The sequence below is a fragment of the Symphalangus syndactylus genome, chromosome 6 (genome assembly GCF_028878055.3).
Source record: "Symphalangus syndactylus isolate Jambi chromosome 6, NHGRI_mSymSyn1-v2.1_pri, whole genome shotgun sequence".
NCBI classification, from domain to species: domain Eukaryota; kingdom Metazoa; phylum Chordata; class Mammalia; order Primates; family Hylobatidae; genus Symphalangus; species Symphalangus syndactylus.
The window spans coordinates 144,163,492-144,182,936 of NC_072428.2; the positions used below are offsets into that span (position 1 = coordinate 144,163,492).

The window sequence follows — 19,445 nt, forward strand, 5'->3', positions numbered from 1 at the left end:
ATTTCCCTAGTTCCTGACACGGGACCCCATAAATGTTGGTTGATCATTGGAGGAAATGAATGAAGGAACTAAGCCATGTTGAGGAGTAAGAATGTGTGTGCTGGGGCCCCACCACAAATGGGTTAAACGAGAGCCTCTGAGGAGGGAACCTCAGGATGGCTTTGAAGGCTACTTGGGTGATTTTGGTGTCCAGCTGGGGTCATCTGGCCTGCTCGCCCCTTTACTTGCTGCCCTTGACAAGTGACACCCAGGATTGTCATGGGAGCTGAGAAATAACACTTCTGTCTCTGAATATGCCAGTAAAGTTTCCTCTCAGGCATTAATTTCCTTGTCCACTCAAGAAACTTGGAGAAATAAGGGTAGATCTCAGATTAACCATGTTCTTGGGGATTTCCTTAATGATATTCAGTAAAGGGGTTATAGTATCAAAGTCTGCAGCACGGAGATGAAGCACAGCCGGCTCTTCCGGGGTCTGTCCGCACCAAGGGGCACCGGACTTTAGTTGTTATTCTGTCCCTGAGCCTGGCCAACCTCACGTTTGCCCTGGGCTCCCTCTAGTGAGGTCTGGTCTTCACCTTAACTGCGGATGTTTGCATTGAGGGGAATCTGTGCCTCAGACAGACACGCCAGATGTTACAAGTCGCTGCCTCTAAAATGGAAGGTGTTTTGTGTATTTATTTATTTTTTAATTTTGGCTGTTGATCACATTCTTGTGCTGATGAATCAGCATGTGTGTTGAACCAGCCATTAATCTCCTGGGAGAGAGCTGTTGACATCCTGGAGGGTGGCACTCTTCCTGTTTACAGATGTTAAAGAGAAAGGCCCGTGAGTGTCTCCCTGGGTGGCCGAGCCTGGTTCATGTGTGTGCTGTGCTGTGTGTTCCTTCTTCCACACAATCACTGAGCCCGGCCAGGCGCAGAGGCTCACGCCTGTAATCCCAGCACTTTGGGAGGCCGAGGCGGGCAGATCACCTGAGGTCAGGAGTTCGAGACCAGCCTGACCAACATAGTGAAACCCCGTCTCTATTAAAATTAAAAAAAAAAAAAAAATTAGCCAGGCATGGTGGTGGGTGCCTGTAATCCCAGCTACCTGGGAGGTAGAGACAGGAGAATCACTTGAACCCTTGAACCTGCGAGGCAGAGGTTGCAGTGAGCCGAGATCGTGCCATTGCACTCTAGCCTGGGCAACAAGAGTGAAACTCTGTCTAAAAAAAAAAAAAAAAAAATCACTGAGCCCCTCGCAAGTGCCAGGCCTGATGTGAAGCATTGGGGATGGATAGGCAAAGGCCCCACCTGTCCCTTGCTGTCTAGTTTATTTTGTTTTGTTTCTACATCACCTCCTCTCTTCCCTGTGCTCCTGCAGAGGGTTGGACACAAATCCCCCACCGTGTCTGTGCTGGGGACATTGGCCTAAATCAAACATCAAGGGCAGCCTTAGCCAGGAAAGGGCATCACTCAAGGAGAGGGAGCAGGTCAGTCTGTCTGGATTGTGGTGGGAAAAGCACACACCAACACCGACTGTGCGTATGTGATTTCAAGTTTATTGTGGTACAATTTACTTCTAATAAAAATCACGCTTTTGGCCGGGCGTGGTGGCTCACATCTGTAATCCCAGCACTTTCGGAGGCCGAGGCGGGTGGATCGCAAGGTCAAGAGATCAAGTCCATCCTGGCCAACATGGTGAAACCCCATCTCTACTAAAAATACAAAAATTAGCTGGGCATGGTGGGGTGCACCTATAGTCCCAGCCACTAGGGAGGCTGAGGCAGGAGAATCATTTGAACCCAGGAGGCAGAGGTTGCAGTGAGGCAAGATCATGCCACTGCACTCCAGCCTGGCAACAGAGCGTGACTCCATCTCAAAAAAAGAAAAATTACACTTTTTAAAGGCATCACTTAATAAGGTTTGACAAATAGGTGCAATGACATAAGCGCCCCACAAGCAAGACTCAGGGCAGTCCCACCTGACTCAAGCAAGACTCAGGGCAGTCCCACCTGCCCAGAGCATCCTCCGTACCCCTCCACCCAGGCGAGCGCTGACATGCCATCTGTCCCACACTTTTGCCTTTTGCCTTTTCTGGAATGTCATGTTGAGGGGGTTGTACAGTGTGTTACTTTCTGCAGCTGGCTTCCTTAGCATAATTGCTTTTGAGATTGACCCGTGTTGTGGCAGGTGTCTGCATTCATTTGGTTTTCATTGCTGAGGAGTGGTCTGGTGCATGGATATCATAATTTGTTTCTTCATTCAACCATTTCATTGATATTTGAGTGGTTCCAGTTTGGGGCTAGTATGAATAAAAGTGCTGTGCACATTTGCACACGGATTTTCATCCGACGTGTTTTCCTTTCTCTTGGGTGAATACCTAGAAGTAGAATTCCCAGATCATAAGTAAATGCACCTTTAACTAGATTCTAAACTGCCCAACTGTCTTCCAAAGTGGCTGCACCATTAAGAACTCTGCCTTTTTCTTAACTCACTACCCCAGGACTGACTTTTTTGACCCCCTACCCTCCGCCCGGTCACTGTGCATGGCAGGTGGAATCCACCATGCCCTGGGGGTGGCTCCACCTGCAGCTGTGGGGAGAAGCATCTGTGCTCACTGCACACAGATCTGCACCCTCAATGCCAGACTGCACCTGCCTTTCTCTACCTGGCACCTGGGGCCTTGTGGGGGACGGTGTCTGGCCTGCAGGAGCAGCAGCCTGACTGTGCCATCTCTCATCCCTCCAAATGATCTCTCTGTGGCACTTTCTAAATGACACATCAGCAGTGAAGACAAATAGGAAATAAGAGGCAGGAGGAAAGACAGACACTCCCTATGGAGTGGATTCCATGTGGCCCTGGGCACTCACCTCGGGAGTGGTTGAGAAAGCCCGGCTCCTGCTTGCTCCGTGAAGTCCTCACTCCTTGGCCAGGTTTTGGAGAGAGGAAGTTTTTTTCAATAACGGCCCCTCTTGGTAGTCCTCCTAAGGAAGAACAAAAGAAATAAAACAGATTCAAAACTGTGGGCCTGCGCAGTGATTCATGCCTATAATCCCAGCATTTGGAGAGGTCAAGGTGGGAGGATCTCTTGAGCCCAGGAGTTTGAGACCAGCCTGGGCAACATAGCAAGACCCCCATCTCTACAAAAATACAATTAAAAAATTAGTCAGATATGGTGGCACGTGCCTATGATCCCAGCAACTTGGGATGCTGAAGTGGGAGAATCGCGTGAGCCCAGGAGGTCAAAGTTGCAGTGAGCTCTGATTGCACCATTGCACTCCAGCCTGGGAAGCAAAGCAAGTAAGAAGAGAGGAGAAGAGAGAGGGGAAAGGGAGAGGGAGAGGGAGACGGAGAGGGACAGGGACAGGGACAGGGACAGGGAGAGGGAGAGGGAGAGGGAGGGGGAGGAGACAAGACCACAAAAAACTATGCATATCCCAGTAGCTTGGGTCTGGGCTGGGTCTGTCTGTTGCTTAAAGGCTTAAAAAAAGAGCACAGAGCCATCTGCACTTGGACATCCTGGTGATGTGGCCTAACTTCTGACATTGGAATCCTACAAAAGAAGATAAGCCGTGGTGTTTCCTTACTGAGAAGGCCTTAATTCTAAAGTGAGGGCTGGCAAACCCAACAGCACAGCACTCAGAGGAGAAGACACAGTTGTTTATTGAGTCGAGCTGTCTGGCTTCCGAGGACCCTCAGCTCAGTCACAACACAGCTTTACCAGGATATCAGATGCCCAAGGGCAGCGCTGACATGCAGCCTGCCACTGTGGCCACAGCACTCGGGTTGAAAAGAAACCACACAAAATTCGTGTTTCTGCTTGTCCAGACTAGAAATTAATTCAACCCTGGCCTGTAGCAGCTGTCTTCTCTACATCCAACTGGATGGATGAAGGCAGTCCTACCTGGTAGAGGGAGGTTGGAAGGATGAGAACTGTCTACAATTAACCTTTTCATTAGCACAGAAAATTTAGACAACCAAGGTCCCAATTTCTAATGTAAAGGTCAATTTCTTACATCTCTGTGTACATCCTAACTGATTCACCACACCATTGTCTGAAGGTACATTTCTATTGGTTTTTTGAAATGCTAAGAGGAGCTCTCAGGCACTGTTAATGTATGCACTTACGACTTCATAGGTACTAGTACTGCACTAGGTTCCAGTATAGTACTAGGTACTAGTACTACACTAGATACTAGCACTGCACTAGGTACTAGCACTGCACTAGGTACTAGCACTGCACTAGGTACTGTGGATTTGAGGGGTCAGAGGAGAAGGAAACCATTCTGATTGTCAAGGAATTCCCTATGTAGTTACAGAAACCACATTCATTAGAGAATGAATAAATTACCTTTGTGCTCCTATTAGACTATATAAGAACTGTACAGTGTGATGTCCTGGGGTTATATAAGTATAGTTTTAAATCAACTATATCTGCAGCCTGTGAAAAACCTATTCCCCTTTTTCCTAGTTGCAGTTCACTCCCCAGTTCGTCTGCACCCTACCTCGATGAGACCTCCCCTTCCACGGGCTCAACTAAACCCCAAGCAGTTGGCTGTTAATGATATAAGCACCATGCCGGAGCTAGGGCCAAATGAGTCAGAAGAATCCTTTGCAGTGCCGCAGGACCCTAACTGTGTCAGGCATTTTGCCCAAATTATCATGGCTGAGGATCGGCTGCTGGTTCTAAAATAGTCGAGGAGGACTGAGCCCTGTCTCCAAATTGCATCGGCAACATTACTCATCCTCAGCACGACTCTGGTTTCCGCCGTCTCAATTTACAGATGGGCAGCCTAAAGGGAAAGGATGAGATGGCTAAACTGAAAGTCACGAAGGAAATCCTGGGCCAACATCACCCCCCGCCCCGGGGCTTCCTCCAGCTGCGGTCTGCGCCCCCACAGCCCCAGGATGCTGGGCGGTTTTCTCCAAGAATTGGAAACCTTTTCCCAGAGGAAAAGCCCCACTCTGAATAACAAGATGATTTCGGGCCTTTTTCTAATCATAAGCCCCCAAATTAGATAAGATCAACATGAAAGGTCTCAGGTATTCCTTAGGAATTGAAAGGAAGGACAGAAAAGGTTGAACTCTGTAGTGCGTGGAAGAGGAGACAGCATGATCAGGATACTGTCCTGAGAATTAGTGGTAGAATCTTACCATGAAACAGGGGGCTCCTCCGCAGGCTCCCAACACATCAGCTGGTAATTATGCCCGGCACCAGGATGCTGGCGCGAGGCAGAGCCACTGGAACGCGTCCTCGCCTGCGCCCTGCTCTGCTCATTAGCCAGAGCATCAAAATCACTGTCGCTCTGAAGGCGTTTTTTTTTTTTTTCCTGTACTGTTCATTCTTATTGTGCTTTCTAATTTATTACTTTTTCTTCCCCTACCTGAGCTGTTGGAGATTTAGCGTTGACTGGCTTCTCTGTATTTTTCTTTAGTCTAATTCATTATCACTGAGTCTGTGTTTGTGTGTGTGTGTGTGATCAATACACACACTTAGATTGGTTTAAAATAATCCCATGGAGAGCCTCATTAGTGTCCTTGGATAATAGACGCAGGTCTCTGGGAGAAGGGAGCGTTTATCAGGGACCACGGTGACAGAGCCCACGAGCGCACCTCCCTGTGTGTGTGTTGAACATGCTAGAACATGCACGTGTGTGTTGTCAGGTCCTCAGGCTGCATGAAGCTGCTGCGTGTGCACCGTGTCCCTGCTGCATCCCCGCTGTTGGCATGCTGAGCACTGTGAGAGCCTGCAGCGTCAGAGTGCAGCTCATTGAGACTCAGACGCCACTAGATTCTCAGTCTTCTGCATGCTTTTCACACCACTTATATTTACTGAAACTACATCTTGAGCTGAGTGTTTGAGCAATTTGTTCTCGAGGCCAATATGGGCAAACTCCCTGAGTCGGAGCTGATACCAGCGAACTGGTTCAGAAAGTAAAAAAAAAGTGGGAAAGAGGCTGAGAGGAAAGAACGCTCTGAGTGGGAAGAGAGGAGGGAGCACCTGTCTGAACTGGCTCCGTTCGCGTCCATTCATTCTTGAAGAACTTCTCTTTGTCCTTCATAAGCTCCAGTGTTCCCCTGTCTCCCAGGCTGGGGTCTCATTGCTCTTGCCATAGGCCAAAAAGAAATAACAGATTTCCTCTTGGCAATATTTTTTGTTCTGTAATGGGATTTTACTGAAAGGCAGGAGGAAAAAGCCCTTGAGGTGACCAAAAACTTGTTTTTAATGCATATGATGTAAGGTGAAAGCTTTAATAAGGTAAACAGAGCTGGGCATGGTGGCACATGCCTAAAGCCCCAGCAGCTTGGGAGGCCAAGGTAGGAGGATGGCTTGAGACCAGGAGGTTGAGGCTGCAGAGAGCTATGGTTGTGCCAATCTACTCCAGCGACAGCGTGAGACCTTGTCTCTAAAAATAGATAGACAGATTGATAGATTGATTGATAAATGATAGATGATAGATAAATGATAGACAGATGATGGATAGATGATTGATAGGTAGATGGATAGATGACAGATAGACATACAGCTAGATCAATCCATGGATGATAGATAGATAATAGATAAATAGGTAGATAGATAAATGATAGATATAGATAGATAATAGATCAATCCATTAATGGATAGGTGATAGATAGATAATAGACTGATTGATTCATAGATGACAGACTGATTGATTGGTTGAGAGATGATCGATAGATAGAAAACAAACCTGTTTTTTAGTTTATTCACGGAGTGGCACAAGCATCATCTTATTCCATTTTAGAACATTTCACCCCCACCCCCAAATTATGCTTTAGCATTTAATGAACCCCCCAAACTCATCTCTGCTTCTCCATCATGTCTTCATTTCACAGAGTTTGTTGAGCACTGGTCTTGATATTAGGTTTACAGTGACAGAGAAGACACAAGCTCCCTTTAATTACAAAGATTCCATTTCCGTGTGACTGAGCCCTCCATATCCATGGGTTCTGTATCTGGGGATTCAAGCAAACTCCCTCAGGTCAAATACTTGAAAAAAAAAATGGATGGTTGCATCTGTACTGAATTTGTACAGACTTTCTTCCTTGTCATTATTCCCTAAATGATACAGTATCACAGCTATTTACATTAGCAATTACACTGAATTAGGGATTATAAGTAGTCTAGAGGTGGCTTAAAGGATACAGGAGGATGTGCTTACATTATATGCAAATACCACACATTTTATATCAAGGACTTGAGCATCTGTGGATTTTGGTATCTGCAGGGGTGTCCCGAAACCAATCTTCCATGGATACCAAGGGATGACTGTGCTCATATTTGTGATCATATATGTTAAAAGCGTCCCTCTGAATTAGAGAGGGAATCGGTCACATCTGTCACTAATATTTTCGAACAGGCCACCCCGATCAGTATTTAGTGAGTGGAGCATCTCTGCCTGAAAACATCTATATCCAAATCTTTCTTTTTTTTTGATACAGTGTCTTGCTCTATCCCCCAGGCTGCAGTGCAGTGGCGTGATCTCCGCTCACTGCAACCTCTGCCTCGCAGGTTCAAGTGATTCTCCTGCCTCAGCCTCCTGAGTAGCTGGGATTACAGGCGTGTGCCACCACACCCAGCTAATTTTTTTTTTATTTTTAGTAGAGATGGGGTTCCACCATGTTGGTCAGGCTGGTCTCAACTCCTGACCTTCTGATCCTCCTGCCTTGGCGTCCCAAAGTGCTGGGATTACAGGCGTGAGCCACTGTGCCCGGCCCAAGTGTTTCATAAGGAAAGGAACTTGTGATCCACCATAGAGTGTGTGGAGAAATTTTAAAATTACCAATGTGATATGTGCTCAAATACTGGCCCCTGAGGAAGCATTTATGTCCACGAGGATTCCTGCCCTCAAAAATTTAACTGTGTCATTTAGATATACACAAAAAATGGTAATATAAATATTTAAGTGCTGCATGAGTTTAAGGTCTTACTGACCCTAGCCACTCAGTGATTGGAGATTAGACTAGACCCACTTATTAATCCACCCATCCATTAATTAATTATTCAATTAATTTTATTGAGCATCTACCATGTGTCAGGTTCGCTTTTAGAACTGGGAGTGTATCATACATTTTTATATTACCCACCATGCTAAGTACATAGGAAGACTCAGAAAACACATATGATTAGACACTGAGAATGCTGTTTTTTGGTGCCTTTGGTCATAAAACATTAGGATCCAGAGAAGCAGTCGTTAGCTTTGCCCCCTCACTCCCAAATGCTGTTATTGCTGTAAAGCTTTTCAGTCCCTCAAAATCCCTTAGGAAGATAAATGAGTAAACTTCGCTGCACTAATTTACTCTTCAAATTTCAACATGATTTATGCCCTGTTCTGTTTATTGCTCAAATAAGCAAAATCAGAATGGATTGTGTGATTATTTTGAAATATAGTTAAGTCCAGATCACTTTATTCTTCCTTCATCATTTTTTTAACTAATCCATCTCTACCCAGGAGATGATTCATCACATAGCCTGCCAGGGCTTCTTTAAAATAAATGAATAAAAAAGAAGAAAGAAAGAAAAATGAAGGAGGGCCACTACGTAGCCTCAAAATAAATCACTGTACACCTTCCTGCGTTCTCTTTCTCTCTGCCTGTCTTCCTGTCTCTCACACACACACCTCTAAGAATGTCAGCAGAATCTGGGACATGCTGGAAAATTATTTGATGTGAGGAATTTGGGCTTAAGCCGAGTGTGCTGCCGTGGCCTAAATGTGCGAGGTGGGGCCAGGGACTTCTCCCGCAGGAAGCCGGCTCAGGCCAGAAGCCCAGGGGTTGGGCAGGGCAGGGGTCATCTCCCGCAGAGTTTGCCTCTGCCTTGCTCTCTGAGGGTCTCCACTTTGTCCCTTCAGGCTGTTGGAGATACTTCCCCCTTTGACTAAATCTTCACGCAGACACCGGTCAGCTACCTGGCCCTGAGACAGTCTCTTTGGGCCTTGGTGGAACTGGGAAATGAAGGGACATTCGCTTCCTAGGGCTGTGGTGAGAAATCGCCACAAACTGCATGGCTTAAAACAACAGAAGTTGCCCCTCCCAGTTCTGGAGGCCAGAGATGTGGACACAGTTGAAATGACAGTGACAGAGACGGGTGTGGAGGAGAGGAGCCGGGCTGCGGTCACGCCCAGGACACTGGATTTTAAAGGGTGGGCAGAGAAGATCCTACAGAGACGAGGACCAGAGAGGGAGGTGAGGGGAGAGCTGGGAGAAGGGGCGGTCCTGAACATCAAGACAGAGAAGCAATAGCGACAGCGTGCACAGGGAGAGGCCACCCAGGCCTAGGACGGGGAGGCCACAGGCTTTGCACCTCGATGGACACAGAAGATCTTCAGAGAAGCAATTTCAGCTTTAAAAATGAATGGAAGCCATATTGCAGTGGGTTAGGGAAAGGCAAGAAGGTCAGAAAGTGGCCCTCAGATTTGGACCAGTCACTGGATTGGACCAAGACCGGTAGGGGTTGGACTGATGATGGGTTAGAGGCTGCGTGGGAGGAGGTGCTCATGGGTGGGTGGAGAGGCTGCGTGGGAGGAGGTGCCCAGAGATGGGTGGAGAGGCTGCGTGGGAGGAGGTGCCCAGAGATGGGTGGAGAGGCTGCGTGGGAGGTGGTGCTCATGGGTGGGTGGAGAGGCTGCGTGGGAGGAGGTGCTCATGGGTGGGTGGAGAGGCTGCGTGGGAGGAGGTCCTGGCTGTCTGCATTTCCTTTGGGAGAACAGCCTTAGGGAAAGGAAGGAAACTGGTGGAGCGAACTCCGAGAGGCTGAGGCAGCGTAAAAGTCTGTCCTCCATAGAAAACTTGGAGCCAAAAGCGCACATTCCTCAGTGAAAGACACCAACCTGAAAGGCTACACTTTGTATGATTCCAACTATGTGACATTCAGGAAAAGGCAGACTTATGGGGGCCTTAGGCAGATCTGTGCTTGCCAGGGTTTGGTGGGGTGGGAAGGATGAATAGGGAAGGATGAATAGGCCGAGCACACAGAGGCTTAGAGACCCAAAGACATCTCTATGATCCTGCAATGACAGGTGCAAGACAGATGGATTTGTCACAACTCACAGAACACACAGGCCAAGGGTGAACCCTAATGTCAACTGTGGGACTTAATAATGTTTCAATATTGGTTTATCAATTGTACCACATGCACCACACTAAAGCAAGATGTTTGTAGTTTGGAAAACTGAGGGCAGGGGAAGAAGAAGGATATGGGAACTCTCTGTAGTTCTGTTCAGTTTTTCTCTAATCATGAAACTGCTCTAAAAATATAAAGCTTATTAATTAAAAATAGTAATAAATAATAAAAGTTTACCAGAAAGGTAAATGGAAAGTATTTGATAGTTCTAGGCTGGAACAAAAAAGGAGGTACAGGAGGAAGCGCTGGCCGAGATGGAACAGGGATGCCTGGTCATTGGAGACTGAGAGGAGGGAGGAGCACCAGGTACTTCAGTGTGTCCGGGAGGAAGCCTTCTGCAGGGAAGCAGAGACCCTGGGCCACGCTGGAGACTCCCAGAGGCAAAGGCTGAGAGTGAGGCTGATGGAGAGGGAAGCCCTGTAGGCAAAAGGCAGAGGGAGCGGGTGCGGGAGGGAGAGCCTTCAGTGCTCCTCTGTCTGCCCCACACCTCCTTGTCCCTTTAGAGGAAGGGGGCAGTAGGTCTAAAAGAGATGTGAGGAGAGCAGGAAAGATTGGAATTGGATTTGAGGACAGACGTGTCTCACACCTCTGGGTGGTTGTGATGATAGGAATGGTTAGTGGTCAGCTGAGGTTGGAGACATTGCATTTGTCATTCTCAAAGCTCATTCTCAAAGGTCAAGGTGTTGATGTGGAGGAGGTAGATTCAGCATAAAACCAAATTGGGCATTAGCTAGTCTGGGCAGAGAAGGAGTTGTGTGAGGAAAGCCATTCGGTAGGGGATTGGAGCAGAGGATGAAGGACCACCAAGTGGCTCATCCAAAAGGGAATTCCCACAGTAGAGAAGAAGTTGGAAAAATCACTCTCAAATCCTCTTTTAACTTGAAAGGAAAAGAATCTGACACCCTGCAAGAAATCAAATCCCAATGCAAAAATATAGGTTCCTTTCATAGGAACAGATGTGGAGAATATGATTGAGGATTGAGACCCTAAACCCAGTTTCCCACCTGACATAGGGATTGAGCCCATTTGTTTTTGCTACAGAGTTCCATAGAGTAAACTTGTCCTAATATCTGACATATTACTGGGCCTTTAAAAGAAATTACATATAGATAGTTGTTGTAATAACATTTTATCAATGTTGTTGTAATAACATTTTATCAATATTCAACCATTGATCCTTTCTAATTAAGTGAAGGGTTAAGGGAACACACGTATACATCTACACATATATATGTTGTGTGTATTATATTGCATGGTCAAATTATTTACCAGTTTATCAATGAATAAAGCAGCATTTATGGAATATCTGCTAGGAAGCTCTGTGCTACCTATTTTCACATACAATAGATTATTGAGTCCAACCCTACGAGGCAAACATGATTATTCTTGTTTTACACACAGGAAACAAACTTGGATCCAGTTACTCTATTGTCCCAAGCCCTTTGCTTCTAGTGGCAGAATTCAGAATTAAAGTTACAGCTTCTTGGAATTCTCTCCACCACTTCACAGCTTCCTCCCCATGAGGGGCATCCTGGTGTTTTTGAAGACAGATTGCCACGGCTCACTTGTGACATCTTGGAGTCATTTGTTTAACTTATAGAGACTGAGAAAGATTGAGAGGTTGAGAGAGTCACTAGCTAGCAAAAAGAAAATAATTACCTCTTTGGACTATTCTAGAGTTTATAAGTTAATAGCCATTGTTTCTCTTGATTTTCATGACCATTCTGTAGGAGGAGGGTAGCTATTGTTCCCCATAGGAGAAAATAAGACGCAGAGAGTTGCTGAAGGCCATGTGATCCATACGTCATAAGGTTGGGACTAGGAAGCAAACCTTTTGATTCCCAGTGTGGATCTATGGAAACTCCTGTAACGTGTTGGTGGTGAGGGAAGGGAAATGCATCTTAGCTTATGGAAGAAGTAAAGGACTCATTGAGCACAGGTGAGCCAGGTAATAAAAGCGGAATTAGTGACTCACCGTGGCGTATCGGCCGTAGTGTTCATATAATCATGGTGAATCACTGTGGCGTATCGGCCCTAGTGTTCATGTAGTCATGGTGAATCACCGTGGCGTATCGGCCCTAGTGTTCATATAATCATGGTGAATCAACGTGGCGTATCGGCCCTAGTGTTCATGTAGTCATGGTGAATCACCGTGGCGCATCGGCCCTAGTGTTCATATAATCATGGTGAATCACCGTGGCGTATCGGCCCTAGGGTTCATATAATCATGGTGAATCACCGTGGCGTATTGGGCCTAGTGTTCATATAATCATGGTGAATCACCGTGGCGTATTGGGCCTAGTGTTCATGTAGTCATGGTGAATCACCGTGGCGTATTGGCCCTAGTGTTCATATAATCATGGTGAATCACAGTGGCTTATTGGCCCTAGTGTTCATGTAGTCATGGTGAATCACCGTGGCGTATCGGCCCTAGTGTTCATGTCATGTAGTCATGGTGACTCACCGTGGCGTATCGGCCCTAGTGTTCATGTAGTCTTGCAAGGCACTCCATATTATTTCCAATTAGCATTTATGGGAATTTACATTTGTCATATAAAAGAAAAGTTAATCCCCTGCTGTTTCAGAATATCTTAGACACCTACTGGAAATCACAATCTAACAAACTGAATTTCAATATTAAGTAAGGCAATGGAGTTTAAGTCTTTCTGATCTTCCACTCTGTCCTCTGTGCTTGGAAATTTCCAAATAAACACAGGTCAAGTGAATTTGTTAGGCTTGTCTCTAAAGTTGCAAAAGGATCTTTGCTGAGAGCCACCTCTCGAACCTGCCTTTATTTACTAATTTATTTGTTTGTTCATAGGCATATATTGAGGGCCTGTGCTATGCTACATATGGGTATTTTATTCTGTGGGTTAATCCAGTACTATCATTAATTTTTGTTATTGTTGATCAAACTGTTCTAGTGTGAATCATTACAACTCCTTTAGGTTAGCTTGCATGTTCTTTCAACAAACCCCCATTTTTTTAGTATTCCATTACTTTCTGGTTCCATAAAATATTCCTGACTCATTCTGTATTTTCCCTGCCCCAGCCCAGATACAATTGCTCCTCCTAGAAGCCCTATTTTCTTTTACTGGGTGGTGGTATTTAGACGCCAAGACCTAGATGCTAACTGTGCTCATTGCTACTGGGGTGTCATTGTTTCTAGGCCTTCTCAGTGGACAGAGCCAGGACATATATGTATGTATACTAACCCATGGACACACACATATCTATATTTTGGATCTATCTGTGTATATAGAGACTAAAAACCATGAGTTTATCCAGATACCTCTGATTTCAAACTTCACAGTTTATTTTAGTGTTCCCCTTTTCCTTATAACATTTTTTCCAACAGTGAAAAACCTGGCTTTCATTATCTCCAATATATTTACATATTTATCCAATTCTAGCATGCACACAGTCTCAGAATTGATCTTCCAAACCCCTGGGAGAAACACATTTACTCAATGAACTGCAGCATTTATTCACAGGGTTTTTTTTTTATTTTCTTATTTTTAGCTTTAGCATATCTAGTCAAAATACTGTTTCCCAGAGTTACTTATGGTTAGTTATTTCCCTCTCCACCCCCTTCAGTGTAGTTTTGTGTTTCACTTATAGTGGGGTTTTGTTCTTTTGTTGGTGTTCTTATTCCATTCTGGGTTCCCCAACATCCTGTTTCCTTTTTATTGTTTGTTTTATTTTGGAAGTATGTGAAACCCTAGTGTTGTCTGAGACTTGAGGTGGTACAAAAAGATATACTCAGAGAATCTGATTTCAAACTTCACAGTTTATTTTAGTATTCTCCTTTTCCTTATAACATTTTTCTCCAATAGTGAAGAACCTGGCTCTCATTGTCTCCAATATATTTACATATTTGTCCAATTCTAGCATGCACACAATCTCAGAACTGATCATCCAAACCCCTGGGAGAAACACATTTACTCACGGAACTACAGAGAATCTTCCTTCTGTCAGCAGTCCTATCTTTCCACCTGTTTTCCACCTACACCCTATAGGTAATCAATCTGGTTCCTGGTTTCTGCTTCCTATATTTCTTTTTTCACAAAAGACTCAATTTATATATATTCTCATATCCCTTTCTTCTGTGATATATAACTATATCATACTATATACATACTATATATGTGTGTGTGTGTGTGTATATACACATACGTACATACATACTATAACACATACTCTTGGGCTTTGTTAACTCTGACATGGAAATCACTCCATATCTGTTTATCGAGTTCTTCATTCTCTTTTACACCTGCACCATACTTCATTGTATTGGGGAGGATATAGTTTTGGGGGTTTTTATAAATTGACAAATGATAATTGTATATATTTACAGGGTAAAATATGATATTTTGTTACATGTATACATTATGAAATTATTAAATCAAGCTAATTAACATCTCTATCACCTCATATACTTATCTTTTTTCATTGTGGTACAACAGTGAACATTTGTCTCTTAGCAATTTTGAAACATGGATTACATTCTTATTAACTATAATCACCATACTCTGCAACAGATCTCAAAAACTTATTCCTCCTATCTAAGTGAAACTTTGTATCTTTTTATCAACATCCCCACAATCCTTCCCACTCCCAGCCTCTGGTAGCCTCCACTACTCCACTCACTGCTCAGTACTATTCAGCCTTAACATAGAAGGATGTACCGTCATTTATTCAACCACATATTGTTTCCAATATTTGCAACTACAAATAAAACTGCAATAAATACAAACTTGTGCACATGTATTTGTGCATTGTTTGAGGTGAATTCTCTAGGAGTCTAGAAGTGGAAGTGTTGGGCTAAAAGTTAAGTGTGTACTTTATTAGGTATTGTCAAATGTCTCTCTGAAATGATTCGCACCAGTTGCTTCCCAACAAGCAAGTCTGAGAGTGCCTGTTTCCCTACAGCCTCCCCAGCACCATGTGTCATACTTTTTTCTTCTTTTTCCAAGTCTCATAGTTGAGAAATGATATCTCAATTAGTTTTAATTCCTACTTCCTTAATTTCATATGTATTTGAGTACCTTTTCATATGTTTGAGGGCCATTTTTATGTCTTTTTGCGAATTGTCTGTTTGGGTCTTTTTCTCATATTTGTATCTTTTTTGTTTTTTTATAACCTCAATTTTTCAAAGTTTTTTGTATGTTAGGGATATTAGTCATGTGTCCATGGCATGTGTTGTAAATAATATTCTCCTGGTTTGTAAGATGTCTTTTGTTTATGATGCATCTGTCACGCAAAAGTTTTATGTTTTTATGTAATCTAACTTATTAATCTCAATTTCTGGCTCCTGAATTTTGAGTCATCAAAGCTTTTCTCTACACCAGTGTTCAAGAGGAATTAACCTATGCTTATGAGAATACTTTGAAACATCAGAACATACAAAAGTTAGCTGGGCACAGTGGCTCATGCCTGTAATTCCAGCACTTTGGGAGGCCGAGGCGGGTGGATTGCCTGAGGTCAGGAGTTCCAGCCTGGCTAACATGGTGAAACCCTGTCTCTACTGAAAATACAAAAATTAGCTGGGCGTCATGGCAGGTTCCTGTAATCCCAGCTACTCGGGAGGCTGAGGCAGGAGAATCACTTGAACCTGGGAGGCGGAGGTTGCAGTGAGCCGAGGTCCTGCCACTACACTCCAGCCTGAGTGACAGAGCAAGACTCCTTCTCAAAACAAAACAAAACAAAACCACACAAATGTTAAAAACTCATCTATTAACAGAACCTGCAATATTAGGACTCATTTGCATCTTCCGATCACTGGGCAGCTGCCTTCCCAGCTGGTTTCTAAGCAGCAATGTCTTCTCTGAATTGGCATCGTTGCTCTACCCTCAGGCTTCCTGGCTTCTCCAAACCCAGACACTTCATCTAAAACTACCTGGGACATTCTGGACTCCCTAGCTTCCCCCATCTCTCTGTACTCTAAATGTAGTCCTTGTTTTTCCTGGTAGTTTTGTTCAGCCGTTGCTTTTGTATCTTCTATTGATTCCAGTCCACCATGTCCTTAGCCCCTTCACCTTCCTTCCCTTCCTGCCTCATCTCCTTTGTTCATGCAACTCCTGAAGTGCAGCATCCTTCCTTTCCAACCATCTCTCTACAGATGAGTGGGTGCATTCCCAGCTGTGTGTGTGTGTATATATATATGTGTATATATATATGTATATATATGTGTGTATATATATATGTGTATATATATATGTATATATATGTGTATATATATGTATATATATGTGTATATATATGTATATATGTGTGTATATATATGTGTATATATGTATATATGTGTGTATATATGTATATGTGTGTATATATGTGTATATATGTATATATGTGTATATATGTATATATGTGTGTATATGTCTTGAAAAAATGTGTGTGTATATATATGTATATATATGTGTATACACATATATACACATATGTATGTGTATACACACATATATATATATACACATACGTATTTTTTTTTTCAAGACAGAGTTTCGCTCTGTCACCCAGGCTACAGTGCAGTGGCATGATCTCCGCTCACTGCAAGCTCCGCCTCCCAGGTTCATGCCATTCTCCTGGCTCAGCCTCCCGAGTAGCTGGGACTACAGGCGCCCCCGACCGTGCCCGGCTAATTTTTTGTATTTTTAGCAGAGATGGGGTTTCACTGTGTTAGCCAGGATGGTCTCGATCTCCTGACCTTGTGATCGACCGCCTCAGCCTCCCAAAGTGCTGGGATTACAGGTGTGAGCCACCGCGCCCAGCCCCGCATAAGAAATTATAGCTAAGTGATAGGGTGCTTACCTGACAGAGCCCAGCAGACTCAGCAGAACACAGATATCATTCTTCACGTGGAGGGGTGTCATCCAAAAGAAACACGAAAATGAATCTTTTCTACATGTTGGAGACAGCAGTAGCTACAAAATATACTGAAATATTTAATACTTATAAAAGTGTTAGCTCTTTTCATTTTTCCCACCATGACCTTTACTCACTATGACCTTTAAGTACTTAGAGAGGTTTTTGTTGAGGTGGTGTTGGTATTTAATCAGTGCATTGAGGATAAAAAATATAAGTGAGGTTTGAAAGGAAATATATCTTTCAATTTATCCTCTTCCTCCCTCTCTCTCTCGACTTCTATCTATCAACACAAACCAACACAAAACCTGATGCCACCAGGTTTGTAAGGTCATAACGACCTGCGTTATACCTAGAAAAAGTTATCTTCGAGGAGAACCAAAGATAGAGCTACAAATTGTGGAGGTAGATCACTGCATGGCTCTGCATTTTAATTTTTAACTTTGACTGTTCTGGAGATTTAAGGAGCTGATCCAAAGATTTCACTGCATGTTCTCTCTTAATGAGTATTTACTATTTGGGTTAAGCAATGATGGACCTATTTCAGCTTCATATAAATTATATACATCTGAAGAAACCTAATAGAGACTAAATGAGACATATTAGTAACACAAGAGACAAGCTCTTGAAATGGATACCATGGAAGGAGAAAGGAGTTAAGTTATAGGTAGGGGATAAAATTGCAGCAGCTTAAATTCTTGGTTCCCAACATTTTGCTTTGTTTTTGTTTGTTTATTCAATTTTCAGGGATCCTCAAAGTCTGGACCCACCAGAAGTCAGCAATGCAAAACTTCAGTATGCAGGATGGGGCCCTAAAGGCCAACAGCTGGTAAGCCAATCAAGTTCGGTATATACTTGGGTTTTGAGGAAGTTTCTATTTTCTAAGCTGAATGGATCTCACTGTACTCAGCCTGTATATGGTGGTGTGTGTGTGTGTGTGTGTGTGTGTAAATTAAAATCTGGACAAGTACACCAGGGTGTCTGAATATGTAAAAGGGTCATTTCTTTTTAGATAGCAAATTCTCCTAAAATTGGAACAGCATGTGCTTGGTTCCTACATCTGACATGGTTAAAGTGGTGCCTAACTACAGCTGTGTCTATGGACTCCAGATGAATCATGAGCTCAAAGAGATCAACTTAATTAAAAGGACTGCAAATAAGAATGATCCGAATGGTTTTGTCATCAAAAGATGCTCTGGGAACTCGGACTTCTTTCTGTGGAGGGATTTTTTTTGTTTTGTTTTTTCTTTTTGAGACGGAGTTTTGCTCTTGTTGCCCATGCTGCGGTGCAATGGCACGATCTTGGCTCACTGCAACCTCCGCCTCCTGTGTTCAAGAGATTCTCCTGCCTCAGCCTCCCAAGTAGCTGGGATCACAGGCATGCACCACCACACCCAACTAATTTTTGTATTTTTAATAGAGACGGGGTTTCACTATGTTGGCCAGGCTGGTCTCGAACTCCTGACTTCAGGCAATCCACCCGCCTCGGCCTCCCAAAGTGCTGGCATTACAGGCGTGAGCTACTGCACCCGGCCTCTGTGGAGAGTTTTTTAAGCAAGTAGATTTGCTGGCCCTGATGGAGCCAGGCCAGTCCCGTCAACATGCAAAATCCCCCATGGCCATTGCAGCCCTCTTGGTTTCTATCAGCTATCTTCATGGATTCCTTCTCAAATTGGCAAAACTGCCGGGTTTCTGTGAATGGGAAGGATGGTGCAGAGAAAAAGGCCCTGAACACTATTTCTAAGATGAGGGCTACCACCCTGGTTCTCACTGTCGAGCTCGTCTTGGACGGCACCTCCAGCTGTCGGGCTGCAGGCAGGCAGCAGCCCAGCCATGTAGTGAAGGATTTGGATAATACGATCCCTCAGTTTTGTTCCAGCTCTAGCCTTGCATTTGACTAAAACTTGGCTATATTTGTCCGTTCTGTGTGACATTTTTTAAGACACTGTATTGCCACGTGCAGAAAGTCCCTCAGGTTTGAAGGTCAGATGACATGGTTGCCATTTTCAAGTCACCATTTTCTCCTGCCTCTTTAAGCTGATTACCTAAGCCTGCATTTGTAAAGCTCCTTTTTCCTAAAATAGCACAAAAAAATGATCGTATCTAAAAGTTCACATAGGATTGTATTGGATAGGCTGTCATCTATCTTACAAATGAAAATAGTCTTATTTCTCCCCATAGTACAATCGCATTTTCTTAGTTATGTATAAATTCCACTGCCTTGAATTGGTTTGAAAAAACAAGAGCATAGAGGCTGTGAAACTATTAATATTTTAGCTATTATTAACATGTCTCTAATGCTACAACTGATTACAGAGGTTTTGAAAAGCATATGTAACTGATCAAAATCACAGGGTGACAGGAGGAAGTGAGGCAGCTGAGAGCTGACCTTGACTGAGGAACACCAACCCATCAGTTCAGTCACAAAAAGAGATAAAATTTGTCTTTTCTCAAAGGCA

At 43.9% G+C, this 19,445-nt stretch overlaps 1 protein-coding gene and 1 long non-coding RNA gene across 6 annotated transcripts in view; one reads left to right on the forward strand and one right to left on the reverse strand.

The window, feature by feature from the left end:
- DPP6 (dipeptidyl peptidase like 6) overlaps positions 1–19,445 on the forward strand; it is a 1,185,884-nt gene that overhangs the window by 935,533 nt on the left and 230,906 nt on the right. For 4 of the 5 annotated variants that reach the window (XM_063641745.1, XM_055269771.2, XM_055269769.2 and 1 more), the window contains one exon: positions 17,734–17,815. The exons of the other annotated variant lie outside the window; for it this stretch is intronic. In XM_063641745.1, the coding sequence (XP_063497815.1) occupies positions 17,734–17,815 (82 nt within the window). The remainder of the gene's footprint in view (positions 1–17,733; positions 17,816–19,445) is intronic. 5 annotated transcript variants of the gene reach the window in all.
- Positions 1,525–5,391, reverse strand: LOC134736966 (uncharacterized). The gene is made up of 3 exons (XR_010121473.1): positions 5,136–5,391; positions 2,852–2,965; positions 1,525–2,361 (listed from the first exon to the last, which is right to left on the reverse strand). It is a non-coding gene; the product is annotated as an uncharacterized lncRNA (long non-coding RNA).